Source organism: Rhea americana, unplaced genomic scaffold, assembly GCF_003343005.1.
Source record: "Rhea americana isolate MKP2758 unplaced genomic scaffold, rheAme1 scaffold_6, whole genome shotgun sequence".
Taxonomy (NCBI): domain Eukaryota; kingdom Metazoa; phylum Chordata; class Aves; order Rheiformes; family Rheidae; genus Rhea; species Rhea americana.
Genome location: NW_028186756.1, coordinates 3,046,608 through 3,064,387, shown reverse-complemented (window position 1 = coordinate 3,064,387; position 17,780 = coordinate 3,046,608). Strand labels below are relative to the sequence as shown.

General features: G+C 36.6%; 1 protein-coding gene across 2 annotated transcripts in view; it reads right to left on the bottom strand.

The window, feature by feature from the left end:
• The window catches only part of THOC2 (THO complex subunit 2), a 61,558-nt gene extending 45,130 nt beyond the window's left edge, over window positions 1–16,428 (bottom strand). The window contains exons 1-5 of one of the 2 annotated variants that reach the window (XM_085319674.1): window positions 16,134–16,428; window positions 9,571–9,629; window positions 7,282–7,373; window positions 4,089–4,140; window positions 1,967–2,037 (exon numbers count right to left, since the gene is read on the bottom strand). In XM_085319674.1, coding sequence (XP_085175800.1) covers window positions 1,967–2,037; window positions 4,089–4,140; window positions 7,282–7,373; window positions 9,571–9,629; window positions 16,134–16,330 — 471 coding nt within the window. In that variant the 5' untranslated portion in view covers window positions 16,331–16,428. The remainder of the gene's footprint in view (window positions 1–1,966; window positions 2,038–4,088; window positions 4,141–7,281; window positions 7,374–9,570; window positions 9,630–16,133) is intronic. The other variant, XM_085319675.1, reaches the window with a different exon arrangement.
• Between the last annotated feature and the right edge of the window lie 1,352 nt (window positions 16,429–17,780).

Here is a 17,780-nt window from a genome sequence, read left to right as displayed (position 1 = left end):
AAAAAAAAAAAAGGAGGTTCAAATACAATGGTATGCCATCATATTGCATGCATTGTTTCAAATACTGAAGGGGCCGAAAGCAACAACAACAACAAAAAAAAACCCCAAACCCTACTTAGTTGAAATTAGATTTAAAATGTAAGATGCATTTTACACCAGCACAATACCTTGAATAAACATGTCCTAATAACGCCTAAAGTATTGGTTACAAAGTCCACATTGTTTAGCATCTAGGATTTTTCAGTCTTACTACAAGAACTGCATATTAACAAAGCCAACTTTCCTACAACTCAAGCTGATTCTACACAGTGAAGAACACCAGTTCTAGATAGATAAAGGTTGTATGAATAGGAAGAAAGTCCAACTGGAGATGTACTTTAAAAAGCAAAATTCCTGCTGAACTGAGAGGAGGGGGAAAACAAGTTCTCTCAAAGTATCTTAAATGCACAGCTATACTATATTAGTCTACCACAATGCTTTAAAGATGCAAGAAAGAGATACGTAGCAAGTGTTCTCTTATTAGATCGATTAAAATGGATAGAAAATGCAGAACTCTTTTCTACTTAGTTGGTCCAATGAAAGAACCCATTCCTCATCTTTTCCCAGTAATTCTTTTTCTCATTTTAGAACTTTTCTAAAAATATGTATGAGCAAATCTACAAAAAGGACAATTGTTTGGATGTTAATGCATTTTATAATGGCATCTGTAAAAATACTTTTGTATAACTGATATAGCTATAATGCTATCTGAACCAGTCTTCATATTATGAGATTTTTAGATTGAGAAAAATAAAAAAGTATGCATCAATGTAGATGCTTTTAGGAACCTGAAAGAACAGTCTCAATTCACAATGCAGAATAAAACTCTGAATCAAAACCATGTGTTATGTCTCATTCCTGAACAGTTACTGTTTGTTTCTGATGGTACRCATTATTATTTACGATTGGTCTTGTTTGATCATTTCTAGGTTCTCTGTGACACATTTCCCCAGTCCACAGAACACTCAAACCACTAGGCAGTAACCTTACTGCACTACAAGTCTGTCTGTCTGGTCACTGAACTTCTGAGAACCACTAGATGCTTTGCATAGGGTTAAAAATAGCAGAAATTTAAATGCACTATTCTAATACAAGCAGCTCTGTAGCTCATCTTCATCTACATTAAACTGCAGGCCCATATTATATCACACACACAAAAAAAGAATATTTTCCAAAACTGTGGAAAGTACAGTTTTCCTACAAGCTGAGTTGCATCTTTAATTTTCATCTAAACTCAAAGACAACAGCTAGAACAGTGACAAAAGAAATGAACATATAACCAGTTCATTTCTCTTTGATGGATAAAGCTAGCACTTCCCAAAAGACACCTTCCTACCCAAACCAACTTAACATAGAAGATACAAATGCAGAGTCTGATAGTCCTTTCTCAAGTTCTTCCAATTCATATGAAGAAACAATGACTGCAAACAATTATCAGATGTATGGTAATTCGAATGCTATTATGAACCACAGTTATCAATGACAGATTGCTTATACATTGTTTTTCCCCTGAAACCAATTAACAGATCATTTTGTGCAATAACAGAGAAGCAAGTTCAAGAAGTTATTTGCATTAAAATATAAACAAGAACCCAAGTATTTGCCAGTCCAATGAGACAACAGGTCTACCTAGCCTGATGCATACAACCAGAAGATTAAGGAATTGCTCAGCTTGCACTATTTCTTGTGGACAATAAACATCCAAGTGAAAATTACCTTTTTAAAAATATAAATATTAAAGATACCTTGTAAAAATTTYCTAGAAATCCAAAACTCATTTGTCAATATCCTGTAAAAATTTTAGTATCTGATAGTAGTGTGTTACAGCACTTTCCATAGCTTTCAAAAATTAAACCCACTCTAAAGTATAAATCTGAAAACAGGAGAGTTATGTAACAAAAAGAATCTATGTTTAAGTGCAACTTACCAAACAAGCTAATACCAGTTGGGTAAAATGATCCCTCTTACTTTTTTCTTCTAAACAACTTGTTTCAATATCTGAAATAAAGGAAGATAGGGAAGAGGAAGGTGTGGAGGGGGGGGAAGGGAGAGGGGGGAAAAAAAAAAGAAAAAAGAATATTTATTAGTACTTCTCAAAGTTCTCCTCTCAGACATCTTCACAGAATTAGAAGAGTTTCTTCCTTTTAGAAATGTTTTTGATGGCTACTAAACTGCATTTTTGTCAGTTATAACATGCTAGCTCCCTGCTACAGTCCAGCTACATTCTGTTTTGATAACAATCCCTACACATCCATAAGTCTCATGAAAAGGTAGACCAGACAAACTGAAGGAAGGACACAGTGATCACTTTTCCTGCCCTTCCGTTAGAAGGAGGCTTACAACAAGCATTAGGAACCAGTTACAACAGGAAAGGAGAGAAAATTAAATTGCAGAAAAACAGGATCCTATCCTTACTGTAATAACATTCCAGCATCTTTTCTGTCTTTGAAGTAACTGCTTACTGGACTGCACTCTTTTATCAATTTTCATTCTCCTTTGAATTGTCAGCTACTAAAGGCAACTCACAGTAATTCATTTCTGTCGGGGAAAAAAGTGCCTATCTTAAAACAAAAAATTCAAAACATACATGCACACGCACGCACATTAGAGCTAATGAGAAAATGCCAACAACAAAAAAATGAGCAAATCTCCAAAATGACTGAGGCACAGTGATGTAAGGAACTTTGGAAGTGACTGGATATCAGAGAAAAGCAGTTAACAGATTTGTCAGATGGCTGGACCCCTAGCACCAAGCTTCTTAGCCATGAAGAATCTGCAGGAAAAGTAGTAGTCTAGGAAACGTGAATGAATGGATAAAGACAAGAATGAGACGTCAGAGCATACTGAGACACAGCAACTGCATTAGAAGGAGATTCAGATATTAGTAGATAAAGTACTAAGACATGTTAGAGGGGCTGAGACAGTTCAGGAAAAACAACCAGGAAAACATCTCAGTGCCATTTGTCCCCAGAGTTTGAAATCTAGCTCCTCATACCATTCCTCTGCTACTAATAGAGGAATGGCATTTGACCTTGTACTAGTTTGCCAGAGAGGGCAGAGATCATCTACTTCAAGTTACTAGTAGCTCAAGTACCAATTGATCTATTTTAACCCAGTTGAAAAAATCAGAAGGGTGTCAGCATAATACCACACTACAAAAACTGATTTTAGAACAAGATGACAAGTACATAGAATGAAACATTATGAATGAAACAATGTCAAATTCATCCATCAAATATTACAGAATTAAGGATGCACATGAAAACTTCATTAAGCCTCACTGTTCATATGCTATCACAAAACATACTCAAATTTTTTTCTGGAGAACCCCAGTCTCCTTCAGTATATAAGACAATCCGACAAATGAACTGTCAAATTAGTTCGCAGAAGTTTGTTGAAAAGACTAAAGAGATATTACAACAGGACATGGATTGCAAGTAGTTAAGAGTATGACCTGGTAAGAAATAAGTATGCAGGATTAAAGTCCTCAGAGTGTGAGAAAAAAGCAGCTTTAGTTCAACATTATACAACATAAAATCCATGAGCAGTTACTACAAGAGTAAGAAGTAGAACTCTTCAAAGCCTTCTCAGTTCAGATTGTAGTTTTGCAAACAATGCCAGCTGTCTTGCAATTTTGGACAATTAGTATAAGCTTCACTTCACTAGTAAAACATTCCGAGAACAAAAGATCTATCTACTAATAAGATAATTTTTAAATACTTTTAAGAATAATTACTACAGAAAGTCATTTATTACATTAACTAACACTTAGCATCCTTACAAGCTACCTCCTTGAACTTTTCTTGGCACATGAATTCCCACTGCCTTTATATAGGTAAAGGAATAGAAACTGTAATAGAAAAAAGCAGAATTAAAAGATCTTAAGAATTAAGATACAGATATACTGAGGAAGGATCAACATAGGTTTTGTGAAGAGAAATCATGCTTCATAGATGTAAAGATACTCCCTGAAGAATTCAACAAGCAAATGCATAAAACACATTTACCCAAATCTATCCCAAAGCTGAAAGGGATGGAACACAACTTACCTAATATGCAGAACACATCAGCTAAGATGGAGGGCATGTCTTCCCGAAATTCCTAACAAGGAAAGAGAAATCATACATAGCAGAGACAGAAATCCCCTTATCTAAACTTAAATTATTCCACTGCATAAAACAAACACATACTTTATAAAGAGATAAGTTCAAATTCATTAATTCATATAAAGTAAATGAAGCAGTTCAGTTATTGACTAATACCTAGAAGTGTTGCTAGTGTACTGATTATTGATATAATTAAAATATATTGGAAGATCTAACAAAAAACCTTGGTAACATCTGAAAATCTCAGGCCAGAGAAATTTGTAGGTGCATTTTAGGCTGTTAAAGCCTGAAAAGGTACTTCTACAACTAGTCACCATTTCAGCAGCTTCTATAGGTGTACAGCAATCAACTTCAAGAAACAAATTCTCCATATTTACTTATGAGTCACAGAAAAACACAAATATGCACACATTAACAAAATTTTAAAAAACCCTCACCTACTAAAGGACTTTTCTTAAATTACAAATGAGTCATTAGTTTACCCCTATTCCAGGCCTGCCTTCATCCAAAGAATTTTCTCTTCCAATTAGTCAAGTATATTTTCTTAGCTAAAGCCTCAACCCTAAAGCAAATGTCCTTATATATTTTAAGGCAAGTGAAATGCAGATAAATCAGATGCAATTCTAACTTAAAAAAAAAAAACGCATATAGCACTGTGCTGAGAACTTATTTCATGCTTTGTGTTTGATATATTTATTGTAGAAGAATGTTGGATACTTGAAGTTGCAGGAAGAWAAATGGTTGGCTCATATTCTGTGCATGAGAGAAACTAAGAAAACACAGATTTCTCATCAGGTTTAACTAAATTTGTGCCAAAGTATTGCCTCTGGCAATACAGCATCAGAAAAGTATCAGTCCTAACTGCCTGAAACATTTCCAACAGTTAAATGAACTAGCCATGCCACAACACTATTTGAAAAAGTAACCTAGATCTGATTTAACGCACACTTGTTTATAATTGGACAGTAAACAAGTTCATTTCTTCTCTGGAATCCTTATTATGTGCTATTACAAACAGTGGTTCAATTACTATTCTTTACAACACCTGCAAGTGTAAACTTAAACTGGACAAAGGAATTAYGCAAATTAGTTGGTAAATGTATTCACCATAATGACTTAAGATATTCCTAATACTTGTTCCTTAATTCACCTTTTCACCATAGTCTTCCCATTAATATCACTTGGTCTTAGCTTTAGAAAAATCTTAAAGAACTACAGTAAAAATGCTTAACCCTAGCATATGATTTCCAGCTGTCTTAGTGTACTATTTACAGTCAAAATGTTACAATATCAATGATAATCTCTTCTCTGCTTACAACTAACAAAAAACTGTGAGAGACTATTGAATACTACCTGTGCCAACAACAAAACTGARTATGTTTCTAGTTTTGATCCAGCACTGAAAAACTAAAGCTCCTATTTTCTTCTCCTTCAATTCTCTGAACAGTTTTATCCAGCTTCTACCCAACTAAATCACTCAGTCCTAACTCAGGCTGTTCAGAATTAAACTGCCTTTAAGTAATTTTCTTTATATRAAGCAGATATCAGATTTCTTGACAGTTTAATATTGCAGACATCAGGAATACAGGTATTGTTAAATGAATTTTCCACTAGAGAAAAAGCATAAATAATTTTACAAGTCAAAGAAAAGTTATGCCTGTAAGTACTCATGTAGTTGTACAAATACTAGGTCTCAATTGCCAGAGTTTCACATAGGAACTTTCAGGGAGTCAGTCTAAAACAATTAACTGAAATACTTTAAATGCTCTTTTAAATTTGATCTTTAATATATTGACATTTTCAATTAAAGGAATCATTACAAAATAAGTTGACTAAATAGTCCAAGCATAATGCAACACAATGTTTTGTTGACAACTCTGAAATATGAGCAAGCAATTCATCTCCTTTAAACGTAATTTGACAACACAGCAAATCCTCCAGTAGAAAAAAAAAAAATCATAAAACCACCTTTTTTCCAAAACTGAGCCCAGGGAAAAAAAAAAGAAAAAGAAAAAGAAAAAAGGCAAGAAGGATTCATCCAGTTCTCCTACTTCCAGCAATCCTCAGTCTAAACCAATAAAAGTCAAAGTTTATTTTGCTACACATTCAAATGGCAAAATCAGGAAGGATTTCAATTCAAGAATCATTTATCAAGCCACCACTTTGATTACTGAATCTTTCTTCTATAGGAACAGAAATGTTAAAATGAAACAACTACATACAAAAAGCCTATACAAAAACAAACTGGAGTGTATTTTCTCTAGCACAACGGAACTTTGAACAGAAGCATCAGCCTGTAGAGTAAACTACACTTTCCTCATGCACCAATCAAATTAAAATTTCCTACAGAAACTAAGGATGAAACATTATCAGCTACTACCCCAACAGCAAGACATACTTCAGCCTCGGTTTCTCTCAAATTCAATGCAAAAGTTTCAAAATCTAGTAAGTTATCCCAGAACAGATTTCTGCAATACTATCTTAACATCTATAGAATGTTAAGCAGAAAAATGGGTTATCTAAGAACTGACAAAGAACAGGAAATTATTTTTAAAAGCTACTTTTTCCTGGGGGAAGAAAAGTTTCTCAACATTGAGTCTGTTTAAGAGGAATTGTTTAATCTTAGTTTAGAGGAAAATACTCTTTTCCTTATTTTTTTGTCTTAAAATGTTTTCAATAAGCACTTCTTAAATCTAATGTACTATTTTAAAAGTCATCACAGGACTTGCATTTCAGTAATAAAGTGGTAGAAACAAACACACAGTTACACTGTAAGAAATGGATGTAATTAGAAAAAACAGTAGGTGGCATTGCATTTATACTGCAATAGCAAGCGAAATCTGTTCCAGCACATATAAAAAAAACTTCAGTCTCCCTATAGTCACAAAAAATAGCTTAACTCATAACTTATGGTAAAATTAACATATGTTTATTCCTCCCCAAATGTGAGAATTGAATTAAATAGAAACCTTGACAGCCTACATATTTCAATTGCATGTAAGTGAAGAAGACATTAGTCAAAAGACTTGGTTTTTCACATGTAACACGATATTGTTAACATCCTGCTTGATTTTTATTCAGACTTTTACAATAGACTAAAAAATTTAGTGTGTAATTACTCAAAATAAATACTTACTATAACATCACCAAGAACATTAGAAGCTTGATCATGCTTTAGGTTTCCTCTGACAACATGATATGCAAGCTCATACAAAGCCTGTTGAATATCTGTTGAAAGACAACGGATGGTTAGGGAACATACTAGGTAATTCTTCATTTAACAGTTAAAGCATTTGAAGTGTCTTCAATAATGCTTTAGACTTCAGAGACTCCACAAGTAAAGATGATATGCTTCTCTCAGTGAGGGGAATAATTTTTATTGCTACTGCCAATTTAAATTAACTGCTATTGCTTGTATGTCTTAGACACTGCAAAAGATGATCCACTCCCAAAAGATTTTATGGGACAATAGCAAAACATGATGAAAACCTACAACACTGCTGAGCAAAAAAACTTGAATTCTAATAGTTAAACAAAAATAAATAAAAACAAACTCCATACTTAGCTTGTAACTCATATGAACTATATAAACATCATATTTTATTACACTACTTTTCCTTAATCATATCCCAGAACAGATTTGCTTTCAAAGGCCACTTCTCCAAGTAAAAAACTAACTGAGAGAAAAGGGCTCAACAGGGATTTCTTAAGTAAAGTCTTCCATAACTGCAGAATGCTGTCTTGCAAAAGCTTGTATATGAAATCTTTGCTGYTTCACTGAACAGAAGTACTCCACCTGAGAAAAACCTTGGACTGTTAAATACAGAGGTTGCAAAAACAGCTGTGGTAAACTTGTAAAGAATTGTTAAGTAGTACTCTGCAGTGTCATTATACTTTTGAGTATATGAAAAACAAGAAATGCAAGTTGAAAGCATGCGGTTTTGTAAAATGTTGTTTAAGCAGACTACATGCTAGTGGGTATACCAGTTACAGTTCTTAATAACTTAACCCAAGTACTCAGTAACTTGGTGATTGCAAACCACCACAGGTGCATTAAAAGATGGTAATTTTAAAAATCTGGACAAATTAACTAGCACTCTGCTTTTCACAAAGTAAGCTAATTCCTCAAGGCTTCAATCTAGCTGGAGTGGTTCATGTTTATACTCTACGTAAATCACACCCATACTACTTTGAAGGTCCATTCAACAGCACAGTTCCGGGCTGTACCTAATTTATGATGAAACCAAACCAGCCATAAATACAGCCTCATATGTGTCTCCGGAAGAGTGGTCTCCATGTCATGGAGACTTTGTTATACAAGTACACTGCCAACCTGACCTGCCTTCATAAACTTGCGGTATGCTATGTTTCAACAAAATATCTTTCTGGAACTAAAGGGCAAGGCAGCACTGTGCAAGTGCCAGTGCAGTCTTACAGAATAGGAACCAGGTCACATGAACTCAAGTTCTTAGCAGTCAGTGTCTCCGTACTTTACACCAGATCATCCAAATCTTCAGGGTTTTTCTATTACCTGAAGGACCTCAATCACTTCTATCCTTTACCTCCTAGAAAAGAGACCACTGAGTATACAGTCATTCCCACAGGATCTGTTAGATCTCTGCAGCAAGGCCAAGAAAAAAAATTGTACATAGAAATTGATCACCCTTGGTCTAGAATACAGAACATCTGGTGACCATTCTTAAAAACCTTTGGAAGAGCAAATTTTGCTTTGTTGAACAATGAACATCCTCTTCAGTAATGTTACTTATAATTTATATTAATTTAGTTCATCTTCTCTACTGCTATAGTTGCCTGTCATAGCTATTTTAGAAAGAACTAAGACATCTATCACCTGAATAGTATAGCTGTTTCACTGTCTTAATATGGAAACATCTTCCAATGGATTTTGTAGAGCAAGTTAAAATTAGTTTTTCCTTTAAAACTTAAGATTTCTTAAAATAAGAATTTCAAAAACCTAAAGACAGCAACGTATTTCACTATGAAAAGGAAATTAAGTCTGTAACTCAAATGCTGTTTAAAAAAATTACTTTCTGYAGTAGACAGTTATACTTGCACACACCAATGGTTCTACACATAACTTGCTTTTAGAACAAAATCTAGCTCTTGACAGAGTAGTAAACAGTCTTCTGCAAGCCTTCTTGTACGTTGAATTCGAAATAAAAACTGCATTTTCTACAGAAGACACTCCATCATTGTCGATTATTGTCCGAGAATCTCCTCATCTGGAGAACTGAAGACAAACCTAGCTGTGGATGGTTGTATTACTCAGCTCTTTATAGTATTCTCCAGTAAAATGCATTAATTGTCACTGATATGACCCAACCAAGCAAATACATGCATAAACACTATGATCAACTGTTTCTATGCTATGTTTCATTGGTAAGTAACACAAAAATAAACATACCTCTGAAACCCATATTATCATGGCTTTTGTTTTCACTGAGAGTGCGGCATAGTTGCAAACTGCAATAGAAGACATTGCATTTATACAATTTTCATCAAAAATAAAAAGCATAAAAGCAGTCCTATATTACTATATACACATACCTCTGTTTTAGTGTCTTCTTTCCTGGCTAAAATAACTTTAAACCCTGTCAGTTTCAATGCATGCCTACATTTTAGTTTTCATAGAATAAACATCAATTCAAGAAGGTTAAACAGCAAAGAAATACAAGACTCAATTTATAATATGCAGAACGGGGCCTTTATACTTCCAAAAGTTATGCTTCCTCACATTGCTCTTACTTAAACATAAAAGGGCAAGAAAACAAGGCAATAAGGATAGAAAAAGTGGCATGGAAGTGCTAGCATTAACCTACTATTAACCAATAAGCAAATGCTTGTCTATATCTATGATGTCTAACCATTTTCAAATTGGCCTACAGATTTAACATTCAACCATGTGCATGATTTCCTGATGCATAGTGTAGGCATACAAAAAAGATTCATTGGTAAATACATACTCTAAGTATGGTAAGTACATTGGTAAGGCACATCACTAACAGAACTCACTATAGGCTGGGAAGACCTGTCACACTGATGTCCTATAGTCACTTCTGAGGTCTCCTTCAATCAAATTAGCCAAAAGAAAAAATAAATTTAAATTCACTTCACTGAAGTTTTCAACAGGGATTTATTTTCAAGCTACAGGGATTCTCTCCTCCTTCACCTTTTTCTGTGTAAGTGAAGCTTTAGAAGTGTTTTTCTCATATTTAAAAGGAAAAGCATTCAAAAAAAGTACACATACCTATACTGTTATAGCCACCAACGTATACCCCAAGAACTTCCATCACCCTTGCAAGTTTTTAATCAAAACCGTTTCATGCATAAGAAGAATTTGGGATGAAGGATGATCTATAGATACTGAAGATAGTATCAGAGCCGCATGGTATCTCTGTGTAAGGTAAGACTACCATTTTTCCCCCCCATAAGAAATGCAACAGCATTCTGTTACATTGCATGAATGTATAATTGCTATAAATGCTTACCAAAAAAAAAAAAAAAAAAAAACACCCTATAAAAAGGACTTTACAGCAATCACTTATTTGTTTCATTTGCATTCTATACAGACTACCTCTCTACCAGGTCCAAACAGCTGTCCCAGCAGTCAAAAGATTATATTTAGCAACTACACAGTATATATACACACCCTTTAAATACCACTGGAATATACACAAATTGAGATATAAATATAATGCAATCAGTAAATATTTAAGAGCAACAAAAAGTGATCGTATGTTCTTAATATTATTGAACAGAATGCAACATATTTGACATAATGAGAACAGATATGTTAAACAAAAATGAGTGATTTATTTTTCACTAATGGTGAATATATTAAATATATTAGTCTTCTCTCTTTCTCTTTTCCCCACCTCCATCAAGCAACAGACTTTCAGCTGTTCCTAAAGAACATATCAATTTGGTCTAAGGCAGATTTTCTTAAGTTTTAATTACCACCTCTCCAGAAAGTAATCCCATTCATTTCTAACCTCTGCATATAAAGAGCAGCAAAGTGGTAATCATACAAAAATATCTACTGAGATGCAAAATTTGAACTCTATGTCATGAGGTAATGCCATCAAACAGGCTACATCAGCAACTACACTGGCTGCTTAGACTGAAGAGCTCAATTATACCTAATACAAAATGAGAGTTTTAGCTTCTTCTAATACCCATTTCAACAATACAAAAACCGTACAAATCAACTTCCAATTACTTTATGTTGACCAAATGGATTTGTACCTTATCAAGAAACCACACTGAAGATCAGTTTGTAAGACAATCTGTTCTATATTTAGATAATCATTAAAATCTCTTAAGTTATTAAAATTGAAAAAAAAGTAAGTACTTAAGTAATTATTTTCATTGAGTGAAGGTCTACATGAGAAGTTCTGCCAGTAAGAAAAGAAGGTGCTGATATTGTTGAATCTAAATGAATATAATTGTGGTGCTGTTCTTCCATTCAAATACTCCTTCTCCAAAACATAGCGACCTTTCCTGAAGGTGCTGTCAGGCAGTACAGCTGAGCTGAAGCTTGCTGCTGCACAAAGAGGTAACTTCATTGATAGTTCATCCCTTCCTCCCGCCTTTCTTATCCATAGTTCTTTTGAAACTCTAACCCTGTATTTCATTTGTGCAATTTCAGGACAGATAAGTAACTCTCCTGTCCTACTATAGCCTACATATCTTCATTTCAATCTAAATACGTAATATTTAGTATTAAAAAGATAACTTAGAAAGTAAAAATAAATTTAAAAAGTCAGAATCAATTCTGAAACCCAAAGTTTTTAAAGTGAAGTTTGTTTTGGACTAAAATGGGATAGCTTTGTTTAAATAATAAAGACAGATTCTGAAATTGAACAGCTGTAAAACAAGTTTGCACGCCAGAGCCAAAAACTGAACCCAAGCCTCCCAAATCATATGCAATGCCCTATATTCTCAACTGTACTCCCACACACAGTATATGGCAGTAATTACCCAAAGTGCATGTGCCTGCAAATATTTAAGTATATGCATAGTTCAACTGATGTGGGTAGGTCTTTTGTTGAGATAAAGCACAAGCAACTGCATTTTACAATCAGGATGGCCCAACTACAACTAAAACCTGTTTTCCTGACAACTCTATTCTCCTGACTACCAGTCTTTTATCTGCTACTTAGTACTATGGTATTCCTTGCACAAGTGAAGTAACAAATGCGTCCAAAGTGCTTGAAGACTGAGTAACAAAATTTCATACGCACAGAACGTTAAGCTCCTTCAGTTTATCTTGAAGCTTAACATATTACATAAACCACCAGTCAAGTAAATTCAAGCCATGTTTCTCCCTTGATGGGTCCTTGATATGTTGTCTATCACTACACAAGTAAAGGTATCACCGTAATAAGTTTTTAACATTATACAAGTATTAAAGTATGTATGGGCTATAGTCACAGAGCAGCATCTTACTGTGGCAGTCACTACACAAAGAACAAGTTCCTAGCTAGAGGAACTTACTTTTAAATACAAACAAAAGAGTATATAGATAGACAGATAGTGCTACAAGGAGTCCAGACTGATCAGCATACTAAGCAGCTGCACAACACAATCTCTGCAGAGTATTTGGCAGTAGAAAAACAAATATATACTTTATTGAAGTGTATTTAGACAGATGAATCTGAAGAAAACAGAAACATATAAGATGACTGCATCCTGACCTATGCCTGGCTTTCGTAAATAACTTAGAACAGTTGAATCTAGCATATAATGTGCATTTATGTATGTATTAGATATTATTACATAGCAGTAACAGAGCTAATTCAACATGTGTACAGTTGCAAATAAGAATGCTAAAAGAAACTTCCAGGAAGTAACTGGTTGCTATTGCTTGGGTTCTACCATGCTGCCTTACTAACCTGCATAATGACACTTAGGCTATGTTAAAACAAACAAACAAACAAACAAACTTATCTTCCAGTTTGGAACAGTAAGGTCTTACCCTGACAAAGTGATCACCTGAGCAAAACTAAAGATGGTATTTTTCATAATACTTTAAAAATACAGACAAAAATCATTATTTAAAGGTGACTTCATTACTGGATTTCTTTATCAAATGAGCAAACTTTTTAAAGAAAAAAAAAAAAACAGCAAGTCCTACAGACTACAGTAATATTACAAATCCTGTATGTTTTAGGGCATAGGCCGATTATCACCCTCCTGTAAATGATTATATAAGAAACCAAAGAGATTGTCTTAAGCACTCACTATTAAACACAGTGGAAGTTCATATGTTAGTAAAGATACTACCATTTCCTCCTCTCAATACAGCAATTTTCACATTCCTCAATACATAAAATATGTCTTAATTGAGTAGCTACTAACTCTGCCAAAATACTATCTTGGGCTGATCTGGTCAGAGCCCATAAGTCTTTTTATACAGCAGCAAATAAGTGTTCTTCCATATGACCTAATCTTTTTTTTTTCCTACTTAAAATGTTTTCTTCAGTAATGTTTGATGTTCAATAAAGCTTGGTATTTGTTTCTCTGTAAGAAGTCTACCACTTTTAAAAACAGACATCCACACAAGAGTGAATGTAGCTTGACTTTGTGCATTGGCTTTATTAGACCAGGCCTCCATACAGAAAAATCAGTTTCCAAGGGGTTTTTTTTTTGGTTCCTCCCCACACACACGCACACATTTGCTGGAATTGTCGGTTTCATTTTTTTTGTACCCTTCTCTTCCCATCAAGTCTTTTGCAGAATACCTAGTTTATATTTTGGAGAGCTCCGTAGATAAATAGTTCAAAAAAAAAAAAAAAAAAAAAAAAGAGAGAGAAATACTGCATTTGTTGCTTTTTTGTTACTAATGTTAAAAAAATACTTTATGAAATGAAAACATGTTTTCAGAACAAGAACACAAAGTCTCTCAGGTATTTGCTAGAGATGGCAGTCTTTTCCTTTTAGAAAATATTTTTTTAAAAAATGCATGTATAAAGTTATCACCACACAAAACAACCACTGTAATCTAGACACAATCACATCTCCATTCAAGTTCCTTTAAAAATTTTTAAAGCATGTGTAGAACTGCATTTTAGCAGTATTCCAAATTAACTGGAAACAACACATACGTAGGAACTTGGTCTATCATTTTATTGGCCCCACAGCAAACTAGAATTTCTCCCCTCCAGTCATATTTAAAAAAAAATACTACCTTAGCAGGGAGAGGAAAATCATGAAAGGCTTCATCATGGTTTAAACAAACAAACAAAAAGCTAACTTGGTCTTCCCACAGCAAAGTTTTGAGAACACAAACAACGCAGCAACCATTACATGATCAACTCTGAAATTTCTCTCCTCATGCAAGTTTCAAAAAAATCTCAGTAAAATCTCAGTAACCATGCAAGTTGTAATCAAATTTGATGTCTTTGGACAAAAATGACTTAAGTGCCACACAGGAAAGAAAAATAGCAGATTTATCCACCTGAATACAATATTATATAAAGAACGTAAAAAGGCAGTGTTTTATTATAGCTGCTTATGCATTTTCAAAAGGTATCAATTAGCACAYATTTGTGCATTTTATTCACAGAAGTTTCTAAATACTTAAGTTCAAAAAAGGCCTCTTTGCTTATCACAGACATTGCACAGCTGATACAGATTCAACTATCACAAAACAATCTTAAGTAGAAAGTGATTAAAAAAAGCAATGTGAACCTCATCTTTGTTTGGGAGTTCCACGAACACTCAAATAATTATTGTCAAAACTGCAGTTACAATACACCTTTTCCCTGGCCTTTTATCATTCACAATATATAACAAAACATGTTAACTTGATGTGCTAACAGGATCATTGCTTTAGCACAACTCAATGACAATAACAACATGCTTAAAAAAAGGGGGGGGGGGCTTTTCACTATAAAATGGAGGGTCTAGGTAGAATGGTTTTCTTTGTTTTTGTGCAGGGACCCTCTATGTTTACTATTCTCTACCTCACTACCTTTTCTTTTTGTGCATGGAGAAGATAACCAGTGTTGCACAACCTATTAAAAATGGCAATAGAAATAAATAATAAAGGAAATACTATTAGGAAGTCTTTCTCATAAAATGACTCCTAATTGTCTGTATTGTAACAAAAAGAAAAAACTTTGCAATAAAGAGCAGAGGTGAATGGAGAATTAAAACAAGAACTTTTCCCCAAAGTATTAGTAAACTGGGCACCCACATCCAAACTAACACATTAATGTAAGTTTCAAAAACTGGTAAATAGACACCTGAATGGAGGCACTCCTGAAACATAACAATCAGCGCATTCAGTTAACCTGTCAGCTTAGAGATTGCACAAGACAGAAATGCTAAAGACCTTGATAGGGAAAGTCCCTACCACACCTGGATGGATTTAGGAAGCTGCGAGGAGACCCTTTAGAGCACAAAGGCTGTCCCGAAAAATAAATGGGAAGGACTAGCTGATCCTACCTAGCCTGGATCAAAGGAGACGGTATTAAATACCTCGGGGGAAGAGAAAGTGGTGTCAGAGATTGAGACGTCAGCCAGAAAGGTCAACTTTGAGGAGTCAACGAGGCAAGGAAGCACCAGGCTCCATCTTACCTCTGGGGACTCGACTGAGAAGAAGGCGCCCGACACCCGATAAAGCCGACCCAGAAGCAGGAAGGGGGCGCTCGGGCCCGGGCAACGGGAGTCAGGCCTGGCGGGCGAGGACGGGCGCGAGCTTCGGTGGAGGTCGTTAGCAACCGACGAAGGCGGCCGAACGGCCTGGGAAGGCGGCCTGAATCCTCCGCCCGATCAGGGTTTCACCTCTACGGCCCGAGGCCGAGGGCACAGCCCCGAGCTGCGTCCTCCCCGCCCGCTTCCACCTCCTCGGCCCCTCCAGCCTCCCGCGGCCAACGAGGCCTCAGCCCCGCCTCGTTCTCCGCTGCAGGGCAGCAGCCTCCAGAACCCCTCCGCCCTCCTCCGTYGAATCCCCGCACTCACAACTCGCTCTTGCCCGCTTTCTCCCAGTTCTTTATCCACTCGGCAGGGAGCGCCGCCGCCGCCGCCATCTTCCCCGTGTGGCGCCGAGAGCCCGGATGGGGGAGCGACGGGCCCGGGTCAGAGGGGACGGAGCGGCCCGCAAGGCACGACGGGACGCGRGCCCGCGGCACTCTGGGAGACGGCGCGCGCCGTTCCATGGCCCGCCCCTCCCCCTCCCCCCGCGCGGCCGCCGCCTCAACCGCCGCCGCCGCCGCCCGCTAAATACCGCGGCGGCCCCGGTAGAGCCTCCCGGCGGCCTCTAGAGCCGCGCCGGCAGCTGGGAGCTGTCTGCGGCCCGCGCCGCGCTGCCCCGGTACCAAGCGAGTGTCCCCAAGCACAGAGCGCAGCGCCACGCCGCTCCGCACCACAGCGCTCCGGCGCCCGCCCGCCCGCCGGGCGAGTAACGCTCCCCCGCCCCGCCCCGCCCCGGCTCGGCATGGCGGTAGCCGGCCGCCGCGCAGATTAAAGGCTCTGCGCGTTCGAGGAACCTCTGCGGGTAACTGAAGTTCATAACGAGCTGCCTAGCAAAAAAAAGTCAAGCTTCTGGTGAGGCTTTGATCTCACTGGGCAGCCCTTGTCTGCAAATCTGTAACAACAGTGTGAATTTTGAGGGTTTTTTTTTAACTACCAAGTTCAGGAAACGCAGCAAGTGACATCGTTTGCATGTGTTAAGTGTATTTGAAAGGTGACATGAAATTTATATTCCAAGTTTATTTAAAAAAAAAGAACGGTTTTAACGGATTTTTTACTTTTCAAATCTTCAGCCTCAGAATTTTGGTTCCAGRTGCATTATTTGAAAATAGTAAGAATTTCTCTTAAAAAAAAAAAAAAATCAGAAAAAATCAGATTCTAGAACAGGAGTAGAGCACCAACTGTTCTCAGATTGCTGCGGATCACTGTTCCCCCAAAAGCATCCCTGAACTTTTAATTGTGCATAACCTCATGGTTGGTGTCACTGCTTTCCAGAAGCAAAGAAACTGTATTTAAGGGTGAGAGTTAACAAGGAGCATTGAGTGGATCATATGCGTATGTCTTCTATTGATCCACTTCTCCAGTAAAGCTAGATTGAAAATACGCACTTCTGGGATGTGGCCTTCCTTGTAAGCAACTCCTTCCTCTAATTCTCAGGTACCTGAAACAGGGGATTATGTAAGCAGTGCCTAACTTTGTACAGATGTGTGAGTAACTGTCACATGAGCAAAAAAGCCAGAGTTGGTCTAACTGACCCTCCAAGAGCTGATGCACAAACTCAGAGTTAAAGGAAAGAATTTAAGAAAATTAAAATGTAGGTATGATTTTCACAGCCAAGTGCASCTGAAGATTAATGTGCTGCTGAACTAGTATTTCAGGGTATCTTGCCTGTTCTTAAAGTTCTGCATATTTGGAAAGTCTTCGTCAAACCCGTATGTCTAAGGGTGTGTGTGAGTGTGCACACATCTTCAGTTGTTGTAAATATGTGGAACTACAAAACATTATACCCCTATAATCATTCAAAATTTGGAGATCCTTGTCCATGTTGATGAGCTCTCTCCACATCCATTGTGAAACGTTGCAAGATGAAGAGGGTTTTTCTTTCAAAATAAAAAGTAGATTTTCTTCCTCTATTGA